The following is a 20,393-nucleotide window of genomic DNA, read 5'->3' as shown; positions in this document are numbered from 1 at the left end:
TAACTCACAGAGCTACCCGTGTCCCGTAAAAGAATATAATGCCCCTCTAATTCCTCTGGGCACTTTTGGCTTTCGTGTTGTTGTTGTTTTAAAAAATTCATTTTAGAGTTCTTTGTAAAGATTCGTTACTAGTGAATTATATTCAAAGCAAGTATTTCAATGGAAGTTTTTTTGGGGGGGGCTGGGAAGCAAACCAGCATTTCAGCATTTATAATGCAAAGGCACACACCTAATGAAAAGGAGGACAATATCAGTCAGCAGTTTGTCTTTCTTTCTGAGCTCTGAGGGAGTTGTAAAATAACATGCAAGAACTGCGGGGATGTATCTTGGTAGTGTCTTTCGGAGAACAACAATTACTAATGCCTTCATTATTATACAGTAATTGTAAGCGTAGCTTAGGATGCTGTAATCTAATGCCAAGCATTCATCTTATTGTTTCACACGCACCCGAGCCGTGCTTTATTGAAAAGCTTTCTCTTTTTCCCAAAGTTTTGGTTTGCACAATAGAGAACATTTTGCATGTCTCCTATTACTATCTCATTTATCTCATTTTATTGTTATTTTGGTGGGCCGGGACAAAGCGTGGAAATGTTCTCAAATAAATATCCCATAGAGAATGCTCTTCATAATATGCGCTATCCAGAGACGAGATTATGGGCAGTGCAAGATTTAGTAGCTGTATCCATCGAAATGGTTTCAGTCTATAAAATACGAAAGTGAATCAGAGCTGCAGACGGCCTGCATGCAGTGCTCTTGTGGAGCTTCCATTCATTTGAAAGTGGTGCTCTTGTACAGCACCCGTCTATTTAAAACATTCCAAGTCCTTTCTGGTGGCTGGTCTTGAAAAGTTCACTGAGGTTTCCATGCAAGACTTCAGTGGGCAGCATCTGAGGCCTCAGCAGAGTCTGAGGTCTTTGCGTTAGCAATCCGTCTTCTCCATTGCCCCCTTCCCTGGATCACTTTATTATACTTACCCAGTAGCAGCGAAGATGACCCAATATACTCTGAAGTTCTCAGAGATGCATGCACACACACACCCAAATATGGTTACTTCCATGACCCCCTGAATGTGTTTCATAAATATCTGGACAGAGACATCTTTGCTTCAGTTGCCTATGCTCTAGTAGCCTCTGGCTGGATTACCGCACAGCACTGTAAATGGGACTGCCTTTGAAGACTGCTGGAAAACTTCAGCTAGTGCAGAAAGTCATAGGAAAGTGTGATGATACATAACACTAGTTCCAGCCTGACTGCCAGATACAGTGGACACTTGGGTTGCGAACGTGATCCATGCGGGAAGCACGTTCGCAATCCGCAGTGTCCGCAACCCGCAGCACTGCATCTGCGCACGCACGGGTCGCAGTTCAGCACTTCTGTGCCTGCGCAAAGCGTGATTTAATGCTTCTGTGCATGTGCAAGCACTGAAACCCGGAAGTAACCCATTCCGGTACTTCCGGGTTTGGGGCGGTGCACAACCCGAAATCACGCAACCGGAAGTATCTGTAACCTGACTGTTACAGATGACTGTAGTTTCAATTAACAGTGCTGGTTTTGACCCTCAAAGCCCTGTATCATTAAAGATGGTTTTGCACTGTGAATGTGAGTCATGTAATTAATAATAATAATAATAATACCCGCCCATCTGACTGGGTTGCCCCAGCCACTCTAGACAGCTTCCGACAAATATAAAAGCATACTAAAACATCAATCATTAAAAACTTCCCTATACAGGGCTGCCTTCAGGTGTCTTCTAAAAGTTGTACAGTTATTTATCTCATTGATTTCTACTTTTGGGAGGAGTGGGCAAATCAACCACGCAATTTGGGCTTATATAACACACACACACACACAGAGAGAGAGAGAGAGAGAGAGAGAGAGAGAGAGAGATTCCCCACCCTTTTCAGATGTCACCCCATAAGCATTGATGTTTCGGTAGGGCACGTATGCCTGGTGGACAGAGCAGAAAAGTGCAGTCTGGCTCCTTCACTGTGCCTATGGAGAAGTTAATGGAGAGTGTTGTCTGAACTGACCAGAAAAAAGCTTTAAAATATGCTCCATTAGAAATATAGCAAAATGCATTTATCAAAAGGGAAAAGAGAAGAAAAGTACACTTGAACACGTCCTGCCAGTCCCCCCCCCCCACACATAATATCATGAGAAAAACTGATCTTTTGGTATAAGCGCTTTTCATATAAGAATAGACAGTGGCTTGTAAATAAGTCTCTTAGAAAGGAAATGAATAGCTTCTACTGTTATGAACACCCTAGATGCATAATAGATTGAAAGTACTGTATAGGGTTTCTTTTCCATCACTGCTGATGTCACATGAACATACAAACGTGAAATGAGAGGCCAGTTTTGAAATAGTTTGTTTCCAGTAGAAGACACTATTTTCATCATACATATATCATTGATTTTGAAAGTGATACCAGATGAACCCACACTTTAAAATTAGTTATCTTAGTTAAGAATATTCAAAGCATTGCGCCTCCTGTATCACTTCCACGTTTTTTGAAACTCAGCTTTTTCAGATTTCACAGAAAACCATTGATGATACGAAAATCATCTTCATGGCAGGAAGGGTTGGAGGTGGGTCTGGGTAAGGCATCCTTGAGATGGAACACTTCAGGCTGCTTTGGACTATGGTAGGTTCCTCAAGGTCTTTTGTTGCCATGGGGCACTCTGTGGGGCCACAGTCTCTTGCTCCAAAGAGGTCACTCCACAGACTAGCTCAGAATGGGATGCACACACCTTCCTTACCAAAAGACTTTGATGAAATTTGCCTCCTCTCTCCCCAAACCACTGGAATGCCCCTGCCCGCAATATTCACCGCCGTAAATGGGGTGGCAAATTCTGAAGGACCCTTTTTTTACTTAAGGTAAAGGTAAAGGTACTCCTGCCCGTACGGGCCAGTCTTGACAGACTCTAGGGTTGTGCGCTCATCTCACTCTATAGGCCGGGAGCCAGCGCTGTCCGGAGACACTTCTGGGTCACGTGGCCAGCGTGACAAGCTGCATCTGGTGAGCCAGCGCAGCACACGGAATGCCGTTTACCTTCCCGCTGGTAAGCGGTCCCTATTTATCTACTTGCACTTGACATGCTTTCGAACTGCTAGGTTGGCAGGTGCTGGGACCAAACGACGGGAGCGCACCCCGCCACAGGGATTCGAACCGCCGACCATGCAATCGGCAAGTCCTAGGCGCTGAGGTTTTACCCACAGCGCCACCCTGTCCCAATTTTTTTTACTTAGCCCCGTGCAAATTTAAGCATGTTTCTATCTCTGATATTGGGAACTGCAAGCCCACTGTTTTGGAAAGGAGGCTTTGCCGACTACTAAATAGTTACGAAATAACATTCCATCTGTTCTCCAACTCTAGAAGGGCCTTCACATAAAAAATGCAGCATTATAAAAGGATATTGTTTGCATAATTGACATTTTGTTCCTCTTGTGTGTTTTTCAAGGTTGAATAAAATGCAGCACGCAGCAGTGATTGATCATGTTTAATCAAGGAAACATTTGTGGTGGTTAGCAAAACCAAAAAACCAAGAAAGGTTAACTTTTTGTACATGGATAGCAGATGCTAGTAACATGTTTTGCATATCTACATTATTATTTTTTCAAGGCAGGCCTGTTTTGCTTAGTGTGCCTGTTTTAACCCAACCACCCAACCCGTCGATTTTTGTCCCCACAAATCTAATGTTTCCAAAAAGTGCCTTGGCTGACATCATAAGCACACTGCCCATGGCAGCACAACTTCTGGTGCAGCTCACTCCAACTCTGGACTCCCATACAAAGATGTGGTAATCGCACTCTGCAACCCCTTGGCACCCAAGTATGCCAAGAGGAGAGGAGTCACTGGATCCCTCTCTCAGAGATGAAGGTGGATATTAATACATTAATATCAGGGAATTCAATGCATCATGCATAGGGCTTCCATCTGTATTCAGACCTGCTTTACTTCAGTCAGGTGATCGCACCATGTGTCCACAGGCCATAGCCAAGTGAAGGGAACACCTGTGTGCATTGCAATGTGCTCAGCACTATACACATCTGACTGAATGCCCAAATGAGAGATACAGAAAAAGGGAAAAAATCTCTCAGTAGTTCCTGCTTGTCTGCACTGTGCAGATGGTTCAGTTCTGGGATTGAAATGCTACAAGGTACCTATGAAAGCCTTAAGCAAGACAAATTCCCTGGTCAGATCTAATGGTGAGCTGCCTTTCTCTTGTAGGGCAAATAGATTTAACCATTTGGTCCAAATCCACCTCCTGTGCAACTCTGCTTAGCCTGTAGATGTGTGTGAGAGGGGAGGAAGTATACCTTTTTTCATCATTCTATCCTGGGACCACCAGTTCACCTGTAGGCTGAGTTGTATGATGAGCACTTCTGCACAGTCCAATCTCAGGATGCACTGTGCATTTCTGTGCACAGGACCTATGTGGACCGTGTGGATTGTTTTGTTATTGTTTTTAATCTGCCTTTCCAATATGTGTTTGTCAAGGGCGTTGCTACAGTTGATAACACACACAAAAACCCTGCAACAGTAGAATAAAAGGAAACCAAAATGGCACAGGATAACATGATATAACAAAAGTGCCTCACTGAAATATGCAGGCAATTAAAAGCTCCTAAAGAGGGTGAAGGTTACTTCCTACCCTTGTGCTACTAGTAGAGATTTCATTTACTTCACATTGCAATGGGAACTTGATTCGTGTGTTCTGAAACTGGAACAACCATCTAAAAAAATCCACACCTCTCTGAATTTCGTGATATATATCTCCACACACCCCCCAAAAGTGTACAAAAGTGCATATATTAGGGGAAGTGTGCATAAATGATGTATATATTTATGTATTATATTACAGAAAAATTATTTGCAAAAAAATGTGAATATTAGAAGAGCTACATTCTAAAATGCTGACAATTATTTTTGACTTTTGTTTTTTTAAAGAAGGCACAAAATGATGCAGAAACATGGTAAGCCAATAAGGCAGAGTCTGGTTATTGGACCTGAGCATTTCTTGTCTGCCGACTGAGGAGAAAAGCTGACTGTGTCTAGTGTTTGTAACTCAATTGGCTGCAGAGCAAACCCTCCTTCCCCCCTTCCTTTTCATACTGTTTTGAGTTAATTTTGTCTTAACCATGTTTTTCTTCCTGTGCATGCTGCATTTGTCTTTGCTATGGTTTCCCAATGGTTGCCATATTCGGAGCCGGTAAGGAATTTTTGCAAACAGATTGGGCCCATTGGGTGGTTTTGCTTTCCTCATAGCAAAATGTCACAACTCTTTGGGTGTGGAATTTTAGTCATCTAGGTTTGCGTGAAGTGATGCATCACCCCCAACCTAAAGCAAATGTGAACTCAGGGTACCCTATTAGAGGGATCTAGATGGAAGTAGCCTGAGTGTGGCTACCTTGGTAGATTAGCGTCTTGGGGAGGCCACAATCCTTGGCAGAACCCTGTTCTAAATTTCAGCCCTCCAGTAGCCAATGCATGAGCCAAAGTCCACTTTCATCTGTAATCAATAAAGTTGTGGCCATTTTTTATCCCAGATCAAGCTTTGTCAAGTTTGTTCCTTTACAACATAGCTACTACCTTTGCAAAGGGGTTTAGGGTGCTGTGACTGGGCCACAGTGCATTTTTTTAAAAGCCACTGATTAGCCTTAGCTTGTCCTGTCCCGTCCCCCTGCCATTTCCTTTAAGTTGTGTGATGGTCTCATTAGCAAGAAATATAGGGTGGTGAGACCCCTCCTTTGCAGGGCCATCATGCAGCCAGATTCTTTAATGCAAGAACCTGGATAAAAGTCTCCAATGAAGATCTCTGGACAGTTATGAACAGAAGGGAGGGGGGATTTCTTCCGGTAACTTGGCCACAATTCATTTAAGGCTTTACATCAGGCTTTGCCAACCTGGTGTTCTCCAGATGGCTTGGACTACAACTCCTATCAGCCTCAGCCAGGGCTGATAGGATTGGATAGACCAAAACTTCAGCAAAGCATGAGCTAAGTGAAGGCTGTTTTAAAGGTTTTTAGCACCCAGACTGCCAACCTAACAGTTCGAAAGCACGCCAAAAAGTGCAAGCAGATAAATAGGTACCACTCCAGCAGGAAGGTAAATGGTGTTTCCATGTGCTGCTATGGTTTTGGTGTTCCGTTGCGTCAGAAGTGGCTTAGTCATGCTGGCCACATGATTCGGAAAAACTGTCTATGGACAAACGCCGGCTCCCTCGGCCTGTAAAGCGAGATGAGCACCGCAACCCCAGAGTCGTCTGTGACTGGACATAACTGTCAGGGGTCCTTTACCTTTACCTTTTAGCACTCCTTTGAATTGGGCCTAGACTAGAAGCTTTTTTGGGTGTCTGTAAAAAATAGGACAGTTAACAGATAGTACATTAAGAATAAAGTTATTTGAAAATTAGGACACTCTCTTAACTGAACACATGTCAGTAATCCAATTAAGCATCTCTCCCCACAACCCGCCACCGCCTACCTTCCTTTGAAAGAAGGGGTTTTGGACAGCACTGTCAGTCACAATTATCTCCACATGGAAAGTTTAAGCCTAATGTTTGAGATAATTTTGCTATAAAACGGAAATCTGCATCTCCCTCATATACACACAATGAAGCTGCAGAAGATACCGCCTTTTGTCGCTTTCAGATAATAACATAGTCTGGCACCATCACAGTTTCTTCCAGCAAATAAACTATAGTAGATGACAGATTTATTAGTTATTGTGCCTCACTCAATTTGAGACAAATATTGGGGGTGCAGCGGCAGAAGATATGCATGTTGTAGCAAGAACAGAGTCCCATGACACTGTGAAGATTAAGGATTTTATTGTGGCATAATTGTAGGCACATCACTTTGCTCTTTGTGTGAGCTGTTATCCTTAGCTGATAAGTATATATGTGCGTGAATGTATCATATTCAGATACCTATCAACTGAGGATAACAGTTCTTGCATATAATAGGCTGGCCCCAAACCAAAGATGCCCAAGGTAAGGAACATCAATGGCACCCTCCCTCCAGCCATTTAATTTTTAACACCTTATTTTTGATTGAATTGTAGCCTGTGCCATTGTTTTGAATACACATTGTGCATGCATGATTCATCCCTGCCACGTAAGGTGATAAATTTGCATGGATGCATCTGACTGCAGTCGCTATTGTGCATGCCATTTGTTAAAGCCCATACAAAGAATAATTTTAAATAAGTTACCACAGTATTGGCCACCTACAGCATGTCAGTACCGCCAGCTTTACAAAGTGAAGATGAATTGCTTGTGCAAATTGCTTCCAGCTGCTCAATAGTTGACAGAGTGGATAGTTGAGGGACATTTTGGGGCAGGTGCCTCCTGAGCTTGACACTTGGAGAGTTGATTGTGTCATCTACCCCTAAATATATTGATATGTGAGCGTGAGTTCATATATATACCCATATGGGGGGGGGGGGAGTTGTAATCAGTGGGACCGTGCAAGGAGTGGTTGAAATCTGTCGCATTTCTGTGCAGAGACCGGATGTATACAAGATAAGAATGTGACCCATTCGAAATGCCAGTTCCTGTTGGTAACTGCTTGTCTGACTCTGCAAATTTGCACGTATAGAGATGAAGTTGCTGGGTTTTTGAGTTGCCATCAATTTCCTTTGTATCTCCCTAATGTTAACTTTTGCAAACCTGTGTGTGTGTGTGCATATTTAGAGACTCTTTGCACATTACATTATTTTCTTATATGGAGATGATTTCTAAGGAGGAATACTCCACTGTATTGGGGAGAAAATTCTCATATGAATTTCCCTGTCTCCAGCTTGCTTGCAAAAATTCAATTTTATTTTCTGTTAGTTTTATCTTATTTATTTGCTTGTCTCCAACATTCCTGATATAGGTGCTGCCAAATTTAAGGTGTTTTTTTTTAAGATAGCTGTTAATATATTGAATTTGGCACGTTTACATCTAACAGAATTCCAATGAAAAAGGCCAAAGAGTTGAGGAATTGTTGGGGAGGGGGTGTTAAACAGCCATCTGATTTCAGGTTGGTTGTGCTGGAAGATTGTTACTTGCCCCACAGTGCCTCCCAATCCCATTCATGCCCAACATTCATTGGCTTTTATCACAATGAGTTTTTAAAAATAAATAAATCCCAAAGACTGCTGTATTGCAGTTATAACAATAAAATAGGATCAGAAGAGGGTTAGAAGCAGAAACATTGCAATATATGCAGAAGGAATTATTCAGGAATACAGCATTGTATAAACCAATACTTATCTTTTCAGATTGTCATCGCCAGTATCATGTGCAGCTATAATAAAGACGATTGGACTGAACTTTCCAAAGTGGCTGAGGTAATGGCCTCTTAATATGCTTTCTCATCCTATTCCCTCTCCTCCCCTTCCTCTCTCTTACCCTTTTTATTTTTTTATTCCATGAGAGAGATTGCGAAAGAAAGGAAATTCCAACCAAAAAACCGAGAGCTTAAGACATATCCATTATTGCTTGTTTCTTCTGTGTTTTCATTAAAATGATAGAAATGTAAATTAAATGACTCTGTTGCATAGAAGCGGTCCCCTGGACTTTGCATTCTACCTGAAAATTCTTTAGCCTTTGAATCTCTACACTTTTTATTTGCATTTTAAGCAACCCGCATATTATGATGGATGCCCTGATAAAATTTAATTCTACCTTTGAGAACCTAACTTGATCTTACCTTGCCTTCAGGCACTCTAGTTTGACAGCACCAGAAGAAATTTTGAATATAAAACTCTTGAATATTTAAAGTATAAAAGGCTCATTTAATGCTGTTCTGCTTCTAAGACAGATTTGCAAAAGGGAGGGGAAAAAGTGGCGGTGGCACAAAAGCTATTGTACATAATGGCAGTTTGTTGGTTTTCCTATAAAATAAATACCTACTTGTACAAATGAAAACATCTTGGTCAAGCACCTGGAATTTTAGCTCTCTCTCTCTCTCTCTTTAAAGCAAGGTTTATCAAGGTTATGCAAGAAATACTTTATTAAGGCAGTAATATATAGGCTGAAAGATGCATTGCGTGCATCAATGTGTGCGCTGAAATTATAAATGATGCTGCAAATCTGTCTACTCTTTCCCAGAACTCTAGATATTCAAGTGGTAATTTTTTTCCCCTGGACTGTTTCACTGCAGACTACAGGTGGGGTTTGCACACTTGAATACATCGATGGGGAGCATGGAGGGAGCTTTCCTGTACATCAAAAGCTCGTGTGTGGCGGAGGACTCAGGCTTAGTCTTCCCCTTGATGTTCTCCCCCCCCCCCCATGAGTAGGTACGATTAAAAAACAAGCAAACCACAGAGGAGCATCAAAATACGGACTCTGCCATCTGCAGTGTCAAATGATACGGGACAGGAAAAATGTTGCCGTTTGATTCTGCTGAGTGTACCGTTTTAATCTCGCACAGTAATGAAACTGCAGGTCCTTGGAGAAATAAAGTGAAATATTAGGACCTAATCCAAATCTACAAGTGTGCAGCTGTTGGAGAAATTTAAAAGGTGTTCCTAGACTGGCGTTATCCCTCCCAGAAACCCAAAATAAAAGGATGCAGGCTGCAAGTAAAATGATGGCCCTTAATTGGATAGGGTCGGCCTCGAAAATGAGGAGGAGGCTGCTAAGAGCATAATCCAAAGCAATGTTTCTTATACACTTCTAGATTACACACGCCGTTTCATTTTACCAATCAAAGGATCGCAGCGATCTTAACAGTTGCAATCCAATGTCACCATCCTGAACCAATCAAAACCATGTAGCTCTTCAGATCAGGCTTCGTCATAATATCATGTAATTACATATAATCATTTTTTCAATATATTTCTTTATGAAGGCTTTGACTAATTTTCGTATGCATTAACTGCCTCCCAATACCGTCTTTCATCTGTCTACAAAACAATTCAAGATTAACCACTATTGCCATTCCTAGCCAATTCTCTTTTCCTGCATACAATGGCCACCATTGAGTCTAATAGTTTATATTTTTTCGGTGTTGCAAAAGGAACATTTGCTATATGCAGTACCTGAAAACAACTAGCAGGCAAGAAAAGGCCCTTTCAGTTTAGCTAGGCTATAGGCTCAAAAGAAAATGGAATCGTCAAAACGATAACAGTTTTACGAAATGATTGTTTTCTTCATCACAGCTCCAGTGAAGAATTGAGCAGTTGTCCCACTCCCCATCCTAAACAGCTGATAATCTGCATTAGGAATATATTACCAGAGTAAAGCATTCACAGCCCTGGTTAGTGGATTCGGCTATGAAATTACACGTGCAACATTCACTTGGAGGAATAATTTCACCCCCACACATGAAAGGGCCCTAGCTGGGTCAGGGCAAATGCAAAGGGTGCATGTCTCATTGCTTCAAAACTAGATTCATTTTTAAATAGTTTGCTGAATTCAAGGTGCAGTTGCTTAACCTTTAAAGCCTTGAATGGCATGGGACCCAAATACCTGAGGCAGTGTGTTGTGTCTTCCCACACCAGTCTACTCTTGCCTGAAGATATTCTGCTGAGACCCTGTTCCAAGTACCTTCCTTATAGGAAGTGTGCTATGTAACTACAAAGGAGAGGGCCTTTTCAGTGGTAGCACCTTGACTGGAATGCCCTCTTTGGGAAGGTATGCCTAGCACTTATGATGCAAGCTTTTAGATGTCAGATCAAGACATTCTTAGTCACCAAAGCATTTAAAATGTGTTTTTTCTACGGTTTAATTTTCTGCCTCTTACTATTTTTGCATATCGATCATATATATATACTCCCATGAAAATTCAAATTTGATCAAAGTAGTTGTAAAAATATTATAATTTTTTATATTGATAAAGTTATTGTAGTGATTAGGTAAAGGTAAAGGTACCCCTGCCCGTACGGGCCAGTCGTGTCCGACTCTAGGGTTGTGCGCCCATCTCACTTAAGAGGCCGGGGGCCAGCGCTGTCCGGAGACACTTCCGGGTCACGTGGCCAGTGTGACAAAGCTGCATCTGGCAACCCAGCGCAGCACACGGAAACGCCGTTTACCTTTCCGCCAGTAAGCGGTCCCTATTTATCTACTTGCACCCAAGGGTGCTTTCAAACTGCTAGGTTGGCAGGCGCTGGGACCGAGCAACGGGAGCGCACCCCGCCGCGGGGATTCGAACCGCCGACCTTTCAATCGGCAAGTCCTAGGCACTGAGGCTTTTACCCACAGCGCCACCCGCGTCCCTATTGTAGTAATTAGGAGATATAAATAGGAAAGTGCTCAGAACAAATACACCTTGGTTCTCGAACGCCTTGCGACTCAAACGTTTTGGCTCCTGAATGCCGCAAACCTGGAAGTGAGTGTTCCGGTTTTCGAACGTTTTTTGGAATTCGAACGTCCAACGCGGCTTCCACGGCTTCCGATTGAGTGCCTGGGATGCACTGCTAAATCTCATTTTCCCATCTTTCCTTATTAAATCTAAAAAGGTCTCCACTGTTTACATCCATAAATGTTGGTATTGTGCAACAGGGATTAGGAACCCAGTTGTGGTTGAACTCTGATCTCCATCAACCCCAGCCACCATGGTCAGAACGACGGGAATTGTAGTCCAACATCTGGAGGGCCCTCGGTCCTCATCCCTGCTGTTCAAGTTCCTCTTCTTCTGAAATGAATGGAGAGTATACTTTGTGAAATTCTGCTTCAGCAGTTTTTAACTGGTCATGTATATCATTCCATACGAGCAGTGGACTCGTAAGGAGCCAGTGTGGTGTAGTGGTTAAGAGCAGTGGACTCGTAATCTGGTGAACGGGGTTCGATTCCCCGCTCCTCCACATGCAGCTGCTGGGTGACCTTGGGCTAGTCACACTTCTCTGAACTCTCTCAGCCCCACTCACCTCACAGAGTGTTTGTTGTGGGGGAGGAAAGGGAAAGGAGATTCTTAGCCGCTTTGAGACTCCTTAGGGTAGTGATAAAGTAGGATATCAAATCCAAACTCCTCCTCTTCTTCTTCATTTGGTCTTAATATTTTTTTTTTAAGCGTGACAGGTTTTTCCCTTCTCAATTATTACTTCTCGGTTATTGTTTTTCTAGAACTGATAAAACCATTCTTATTTTGCAAATTCTCAACATTGCCCCACAGGTTATGGCCTACATGAGAAACATCTTTTTAAAAAATAGAAGAAAGAAAACAACCCTCTCCCTGCCAAATACTTGTGACCTTCCAAGGTGCATAAGCCCTAGAGGAGATGCAGTCAGGTCTCCATAGGAGGCCAGCCATGTACACTAAAGGTCAACCTGTCATGGAAGTAAATAACAAAAATAACAACAAGCCCACATGCATAGGTTGTGAAGCTCAACAGGAAGGGGAACGCTTGAGGAAAATGATGGATAGCATTTCTTCTGATAGGTCTCTTTAGAGTTTCTGAACCATGGCCACACAGCAGGCAAAAGTCACTCCTGTCGCTCAGAAACAACAAAATGCAAACCAGATTTTAACCTTGCCTAAGTAATAATTTTAAAGCACACGAAGATTGGTTTTTCCTGCTTTGCTAAATCAGAAAGTATGTGTAATACTGACTGAAGCTATCCCCCTCTCCCCGCTTTGACTCTTAAACCACTTACTCTATCGCAATACCGCTGACTCTGATAAGGCTAGAACTGCTGCAGAACCATTCACCAAATCCACAGTTGCTTTGTCTTGTATTGAGTTTGCCTTGTATTGAGATCAGTATCTACTAATAAGGGCGACAGCTACAACAGAAAATGGTGTCCCTGCACCTTCAGTAATTAAAAAGGAGTAGATTTCAAGGGTGTATTACAAAATTTATATACCGCTTCCTAGGACAAAAGTCCTCTTAAGTGGTTTACAGTAGGCAGTCTAAAATATTCATTTAAAACACCAAATTAAAAACCATTAAAAGCAAGTGTCAGGGAACTGCCATCGCAGCCAGGAGTGGAGGAAGGGCTCCCAAGCGATGCCGGAGAAGGGCCCAGCAGGGAGAGAGGGGACTCATCGGCTGGGGAAGGAAATCAGCGTTACACCAGGGAGAAAGGCGGGCAGAGGCGGGCTTCGGAGAGATGGCTCCAGGACTCTTTGCCAGAGACCAGTGGGGAGAGCACGGGTCCTCCGCTGCCCACATCCACCCTGCGCAGAAGACTTCCGCACAGGGAGGCAAGGCGGAGACTATCCGTCAAGGAACTTTTATGTTGGAAGAAGTTCAGGAAACGCCCACTGACGGATTCTGCCAGTGACTGAGACAGACGCGGAATCAGGACTGTCCAGCCAGGGAAAGGTTTATCCAGGCAACCTCGCCGAGAGTGGCGGCAACTTACGCACGAGCAACCCCCAATTCCCATTACAGCAAGTTACATAAAACCATTTATTCTAAACAGGTTCTAAAGCTCAGGGCTTTTTTCCAGCTGGAACTCAGTTCCAGCACCCCTCAGCTGCCATTCTAAGAGAAGAAGGGAGAAGTTCATGGTGACCTCTGGCACTTTTTCTTTCTTTCTTTTTTTTTAAAAAAGCACCCTAAAGGTTTGCAGGAGCCTCCATTGCATGGGTTGATCCTTTGTTTCTGAATTCAATTAAGAGATATACTTCAGAATTTTTTGGTCTGGGGTGGTTGTTTTGTGACTGGAACAGCCCTGGCCATTTAAGTACAACCAGATTCCACCCCTTCTCACATGCTCCTTCCCTTCGCCTAGGAATAAATTCTGCTGCATGTGTACGTTAAGATTCCCCTCGTGAAGCACTATGGAAGATGTTGCTGCATCTTCTGTGCACATTTCTCATTCCTGTTCACACACACTCCTGCAGCAACTATTGGGATTTTAAAAACTACAGTTCCATGCTTGCCTGCAGTTAAAGTTACATCTATTATGGCACACAGATGCAGTTTCCTGAGGAGACTAATAGCCTGAGGAGGCCATGCCGTCTGTGGCTCAGGTGATAAGATATTCTAATTGTGTTCTGAAGGTTCAAGCCTGAACTCAAGACAATTCTGTTGCGCTTTCATTTCACATTTGTTGCTGCCTGACTTCAAAGCAGCCTCTAAAATGCAGCCTTGAGGAACCAACATTCTCCACATAATGTCCTGGGGCTTTTAATTTGGGACAAAGGGGTAGATTTTTGCTTTTGCCCTTCTTCTTTGTGTGGAGTTATAAGCATCTGAGCAGGAGCATTTACTTAGGTGGGCTAGACCTGTTTTAATGGTGTCTTGAATGGCGAAGATAACATATTTCATTTCGAGCACAGATTTCCTGAAGTCCACACCTTAATTCTCTGGAAATCACCAGGTTTCTCTCTTACTTGAGACTTGAATAAAGATTTTCGTGGCCCAAGTCTTTTAACAGTAGACCTGCTGTTCCTTCATAATTCACAACAATTGGGAAAGTGTTCAGATAATATAAGACCTATTTCCTGTCTCACAATTAAATGTGACCTTTAAAGAAGTTTAGCCGACTTCTTTCTCTCTTGCTTGCTCCCATATTCTCAGTGCGCTTTTCTTGACTTCACTTTGGAATCAACAGCAAGAGTGTTTGCCATCAGATCCTTGGCTTAAATGACTTTTGCTAACCTTTAGATAGACAGTCAAATATTGGGCAGCTCAATTATAATTATTTATTCTGTGATGAGGCCTACCTCGAAGCCTGGCCCACGAACCCTAAATGGGATTAAGGATCAATTCAAACAATATACTTTGAATTCAGCACCTTCCTTGGACAAAACACATTTTGTGAAAAGGGATAGCAGGTTTCATTAGCAGCCACAATCCTTATGACTTGCAGCTGCTGAGATTTCCTCAAGTGATCATGAGATTTTATTGCCAACCATATCTGCTTTCTCCCCATTCATGTGATGCACTTGTGCATACTGGTGGAGGGGTGAGGGAGCTCAAGAACTAAACACATAGAGGAAAATTTGCTACCACCACCAGATCTTGGAAGGGAGATTAGTTCCATGAAACCTTTCTCAGTGTGCAAATCCAGAAACCAGTGCAGGGATCTTTTGATTTCTCTGATGCACGGGTGCACATCATTCATGCTTCATTTTATCCCACTGCGACTCCTTTGTCAAACAGATTTATCAGGGGTATTTTTAAAACAATGCAAATATATATATATTTTTGTTGTTGTTGTTGTTTAGTCATTTAGTCGTGTCCGACTCTTCGTGACCCCATGGACCAGAGCACGCCAGGCACTTCTGTCTTCCACTGCCTCCCGCAGTTTGGTCAAACTCATGCTGGTAGCTTCGAGAACACTGTCCAACCATCTCATCGTCTGCCGTCCCTTTCTCCTAATGCCCTCAATCTTTCCCAACATCAGGGTCTTTTCCAGAGAGTCTTCTCTTCTCATGAGGTAGCCAAAGTATTGGAGCCTCAGCTTCACGATCTGTCCTTCCAGTGAGCACACAGGGCTGATTTCCTTCAGAATGGATAGGTTTGATCTTCTTGCAGCCCATGGGACTCTCAAGAGTCTCCTCCAGCACCATAATTCAAAAGCATCAATTCTTCGGTGATCAGCCTTCTTTATGGTCCAGCTCTCACTTCCATACATCACTACTGGGAAAACCATAGCATTTATATATATGTATGTATATTCACCAGTGGCAAAGGTGAGCAAGGTTGGCCCAAAACATTTTGCTATCCAAGTCAAAGGACAAGGTACCCAACCCCAAAATTCCATTTACAAAAGTCAACCGGATGCAGATGAATCTTAACTTCAGTGCTGGCAACTGGATTCTGTTCTCCGTTGAAAGCCAAGGACCACAGGCTAGCTAATGGTGTAGCAGTGACTGGTGAGGTGGAGATAGCTTCCTGGCCAGTGGGTCATTGTTGCCACAGCAGCAAATGCACTGTCAGAGCCAATCCAGCCTTCCTGCTGGTGCATCTGCACTGCACTGATCTTCCTGCCTTACCTGCTGGGAAACTAGGATAGGAGCTGCTTCCATCTCACCTGGTGAGATGCTTCTCTAAGGATGCACAGACCAGGCCACTTGGAACTCACAGATCTGCCTTCAAACACCTTGCCCCACTTCATACTCCCTAGCACCTGCTGCCTTAGGTGGCTGCCCCACTCTACCTAATGGTATAGCTGATCTCCGGAGGAATGCATGAACAAGCCATGAGTAGCAATCCCTCTTTCACACTGCCGTCGGATCCGCAAACCTTCTTGACATGTTGTTTTGCTCATACTTCACTGCACCGTGCAACTCATCTGCATATTTCCAGGATTGGGAGCTCTGTGCTCCTGATAATAAACGGTGAGGAATGGACCCCCAAGGGAAGACTGGGGCAATTTAAGCCCAAAGAGGGGGCTTGCAGTGGAAAAGCTCAAATTGCATTTGGTTAGATTTTAGCATAGTCTTTAGACACAGCCCCCTCCCAGCTTGGATTTTATGTAACAGTTTCTGGTATATGTATCATGTATGTTTATATCCTCCAATAAGTCCATTCTCTGCAGAACCCTAATGTGTTTCCAGAATTAATAACGTCCTCTAAGATTGTTTCTATTTTACAAGCAAACCAACATCAAACAAATGCAGTGGATTTATCCGTGTTTGGAGACCCCCAGCCATAAGCTGTTATCTGAAACAATTAACAAAATACCCATTGTGAGAAATTCTGGCTATGTAGAATACAAGTCTGTCAGAGAGAAGGGTTTAATACAGACTATTCTCTGTTGCATCTGTTCCCTATATATTTTACTTGGAAGAAATGTTCAACCATTTCATACACTTCTGGCCTTTCACCTGCATTATGAAGTGATACAGTCCGGACTTCTATCATTATTCAGCATATTACTCATACGATTATTCAGTACAATTAGTAGAACTGCCATGATTCCAGAGGTATTTTTGGAAGGGGGAAAGAGAGGTTAACGAAAGTTCTCTGTGTCAGATTATAGGTTTTTTTTTGCAATGTAACCCCTTTAAAAGTTTGTTGTGTTTTGTTTCTTCAAATTACATTTTGCACTGAATTAGTCATAAACGAAAAGTAAATATTGATGGGCTGTGGGGGGTGGGGATATTACATGTGGCATGAGTTACAGATCTACACATCAGGTTGTCATTTGGGAAATTACCTTCACTGAAGTGGTGTACCATTTTGGCAGTTAATATTTGATATTTTCTTTCTTGTGTGTCATACAGGCTTCTGGAGCGGATGCCCTGGAGTTAAATTTATCCTGTCCGCATGGCATGGGAGAGAGAGGCATGGGCCTAGCCTGTGGGCAGGTAAGGCTTTTAATGGCTATCTCTTTTAAGTCTCCTCTATGATGCAGCACCATTTCATTCGTAGTCTAACCTTAGGGGGGTAAACTACATGAAGCCGATTGCTAGCTTGGGATTCTCTGGCCTCCCCTTGTTTAAATATTTAGTGACAGAAATGTGGGAAATGACAAGAGCCTGAGATTTCACACACACACACAGAGAGCGCGTTTATTTTTATGGAAGACAAAATTGCATTATGCGCTTGACAGGAAGCAATATCATAACAAATAGTTGCCAAAATGCTCCGAGAGAATTGTACTTTATACATTCTTAATGTTGACCAGCATCTCTGGGGAAATGCAGTACAAGCGATTTTGAGCTCAGAGGCGTTTTACAGAAGGTTAGCTACAGCCGTGGCATTTTATGGCTATTAGAAGCTGGGCGAGGAGACAACATAAGGCTCCTTCTGAACTGGTAGGCTTGTCATTCTGTTAACTGAATGCCTGCTGGTCCAATCCTGCACTTGTAAACTCCAATCCACTACTATCAGTGCCTGAGGCCTTGCTCCACATTCCTTGGCCGCTGAGAATCCAATTGGTGGGGGGCGCAGGACAGGGCCTTTTCAATTGTAGCACCCAGATTCATCCGGGAAGCCCAACTGGTCTGACTCCTTATTGGCATCCTGCTGAGACTTGACTGTTTCATGGATCCTTTACATTGAATTAATTACAGTCAAACCTCGGTTGTTGAACGTAATCCATCCTGGAAGCTCGTTTGGCTTCTGAAATGTTTGACAACCAAGGCACAGCTTCCGATTGGTTGCAGGAGCTTCCTGCACTCAAGTGGAAGCCGCGTTGGACATTCGGCTTCCGAAAAACGTTCAAAAACCGGAGCATTTACTTCTGGGTTTTCAGCATTCGGGATCCAGCATTTGACTGTATCTGCCCTTCTGTTTATTTGGCAGTGACTTACAGGTTGCCTCACTCCTCTTATTTTGTATTGTTTGGATTGTATTGGACTGTATTGCTGACAACTTTCCAGTGTCATGGTACACTGTCACCATGTCATTTTAGGGGACAAAAACTCACAAAGTATGTTGATGTATTGTGTGAGCTCTCCATGAACATGTTCATATTAGTAAAGGAGATTGTTTATAAATGGCTAAACATGTCAGTCACTTCAGGAACTCTTTCAGATTTACATGTATTCTTTAGGGGTGTGCATTCTGTTTTGATCAATCTTGAACCGAGAGTCAAATTGGACAGCTCTTGGAAAAAATCTGAGGATCTTCTGAGGTGACATTGTGTCCCAAGGGGCATGAATCAGACTTCTTCTAAAGCCTCTGGACCACATCAGCACTTCAGAGGTCTAAGAGAACAGACTGATGGTTGTTGCTGTTGTTTTAAATTTTTTCTGTGCTGCTTTTCCAGACAAAGCTTTTCAAATGCACCTTACAACCATAAAATTACAATGATAGAAATCAGTATTGCCACCACCGCCCCACACATGAGAACACCAATTAAAACCTTACATAACGTAGCCTGCTCGGGCCTTAGTCCTGGAAAAGGGACAACAATTATTTAGGGGAAATCTTTAGAAGCTTTCATTGTCGTATTTCCAGAAGCTCTCCATGTGACAGGAGGGAGCGAGAGGTGGAGCTTTTATTTTGTGATGGATGGCTATAGCTTCAAATCAGAAGATAATCTTACCATAGCTCTCTTTTTCACATCCAATCGCAGTGCTTTTGGAAGACATGTAGAAGGGACTTACCAGCTGAAACCAACTGAGCAGAAAACAAAGTAGCCATCTCCCACACACAATATTAGAAGCTAGTATTGCACAAAAGCCCCTGCACCAATCCTCCTGAAATTTTGCAGATTACTTGCTAGGGCTACTTCTGTGTTGTATGCTTATCCTCGATGTGTATGTGTGCATCTCTTCCCTCCCTTAAAAACTTCGAAGACTCTCCTTGCACACAAAAATCCCTGCACCTATCTGTCTGAAATGTCACGGTATTCATCCCCTCAGAAGGAGATGCCTGCTTGTTTAAGGAAGGGCCAGGAAAAGGGAAGGTTGGAAAGGAAAGTGACACGTGTGTTTATACCAAGGAAGAGTGGACCTGAAATGCAAGTTGTTCCAAGCTTATGGGATGTACCGCTTTAGGAATTCAAATAAAAACAATCAGGAAGTGTTTTGGGGTGCACAGCATTCTTCAGGATGAAAATTGTAAGTTAACACCGACTGGATTTCCATAATGCGATGCTCCGAGCCAGTGAAATAACTTTTAAATGAGTAACTTGTTTAAAAGATAATAGAAGAGTATAAAATATTAAAATTTTAAAAAATCCACTTTATATGGGAAGCAAAACCCACTACTGTTATATACATATATGTTTTTATAATAATAATGTTGGCATATTATTGGCTTATGGATCTGATTCCTTCAAGGGGTCTTATAAATCCACAGGATAGCCTTGGGCTCTGAAATTCAGCGGTTGGCTCTTTGATTCCGCTGTAGCTCGAAGATATGTAAAAACGCATGTAGCCAGGCTGTTCCCCACTGACTACACATTCAAGAGGCTTCCAGTACTTGCATACATTATTCCTGCTGGCACAGGTTGGAAACGGCTTATGCAAAAGAAAGAAATGGGTGGGGGAGGGGGGAAAGCTTGAATTTCTATCTTGATGAAAAACCCCTTCAGGATTTACCTTGACTAGAAACACAAAACCTTGAGAGAGAGTGTGTGTGTGGAATAGCGTGTGTGTGCCATTCCATCCTATATCAGAAAGTATCCATCTGGCCATCTGTGTCCCTTTTCTCCCCCTCCCGCCACCCCCCAATACGCTGCAAAATTAGAAGTTTGTTTGAAGGTCAAACGCTTATCTGCCTCCAACATTGAATGAGATTTGAATCTTATGACAAAATTTGCATGACAAAATTAATCCAAACTTGCTGCTTCTCGATTTTCACCCATTCCCACTTGTGCATTATACAAGAACTCAAATGCACCATATGCAACACAGACACACATATAAAACTGGATTTCTTGCAGACTTTCTTTTTCTTCTCTGTGAGCACCGCACACAGCTTTGCTTTTCAGTGTCTCAGGAATAGTGCGGTGTATAGTTTGATTCACTAGTGTGGCACTAAGGTATATATACTAATGCTCTATATACGACCCTAATTTTCATTCTTGGGGAAAATATCAGTACC

The 20,393-nt window shown here is 42.8% G+C and overlaps 1 protein-coding gene across 3 annotated transcripts in view; it reads left to right on the top strand.

The window, feature by feature from the left end:
• DPYD (dihydropyrimidine dehydrogenase) overlaps positions 1-20,393 on the top strand; it is a 503,241-nt gene that overhangs the window by 353,765 nt on the left and 129,083 nt on the right. For all 3 annotated transcript variants that reach the window (XM_053391713.1, XM_053391712.1, XM_053391714.1), the window contains 2 exons: positions 8,271-8,339; positions 17,120-17,203. In XM_053391713.1, coding sequence (XP_053247688.1) covers positions 8,271-8,339; positions 17,120-17,203 — 153 coding nt within the window. The remainder of the gene's footprint in view (positions 1-8,270; positions 8,340-17,119; positions 17,204-20,393) is intronic.

The sequence above is a fragment of the Podarcis raffonei genome, chromosome 6, assembly GCF_027172205.1.
Source record: "Podarcis raffonei isolate rPodRaf1 chromosome 6, rPodRaf1.pri, whole genome shotgun sequence".
Lineage (NCBI taxonomy): Eukaryota > Metazoa > Chordata > Lepidosauria > Squamata > Lacertidae > Podarcis > Podarcis raffonei.
This window is presented reverse-complemented; position numbering and strand designations above follow the sequence as displayed.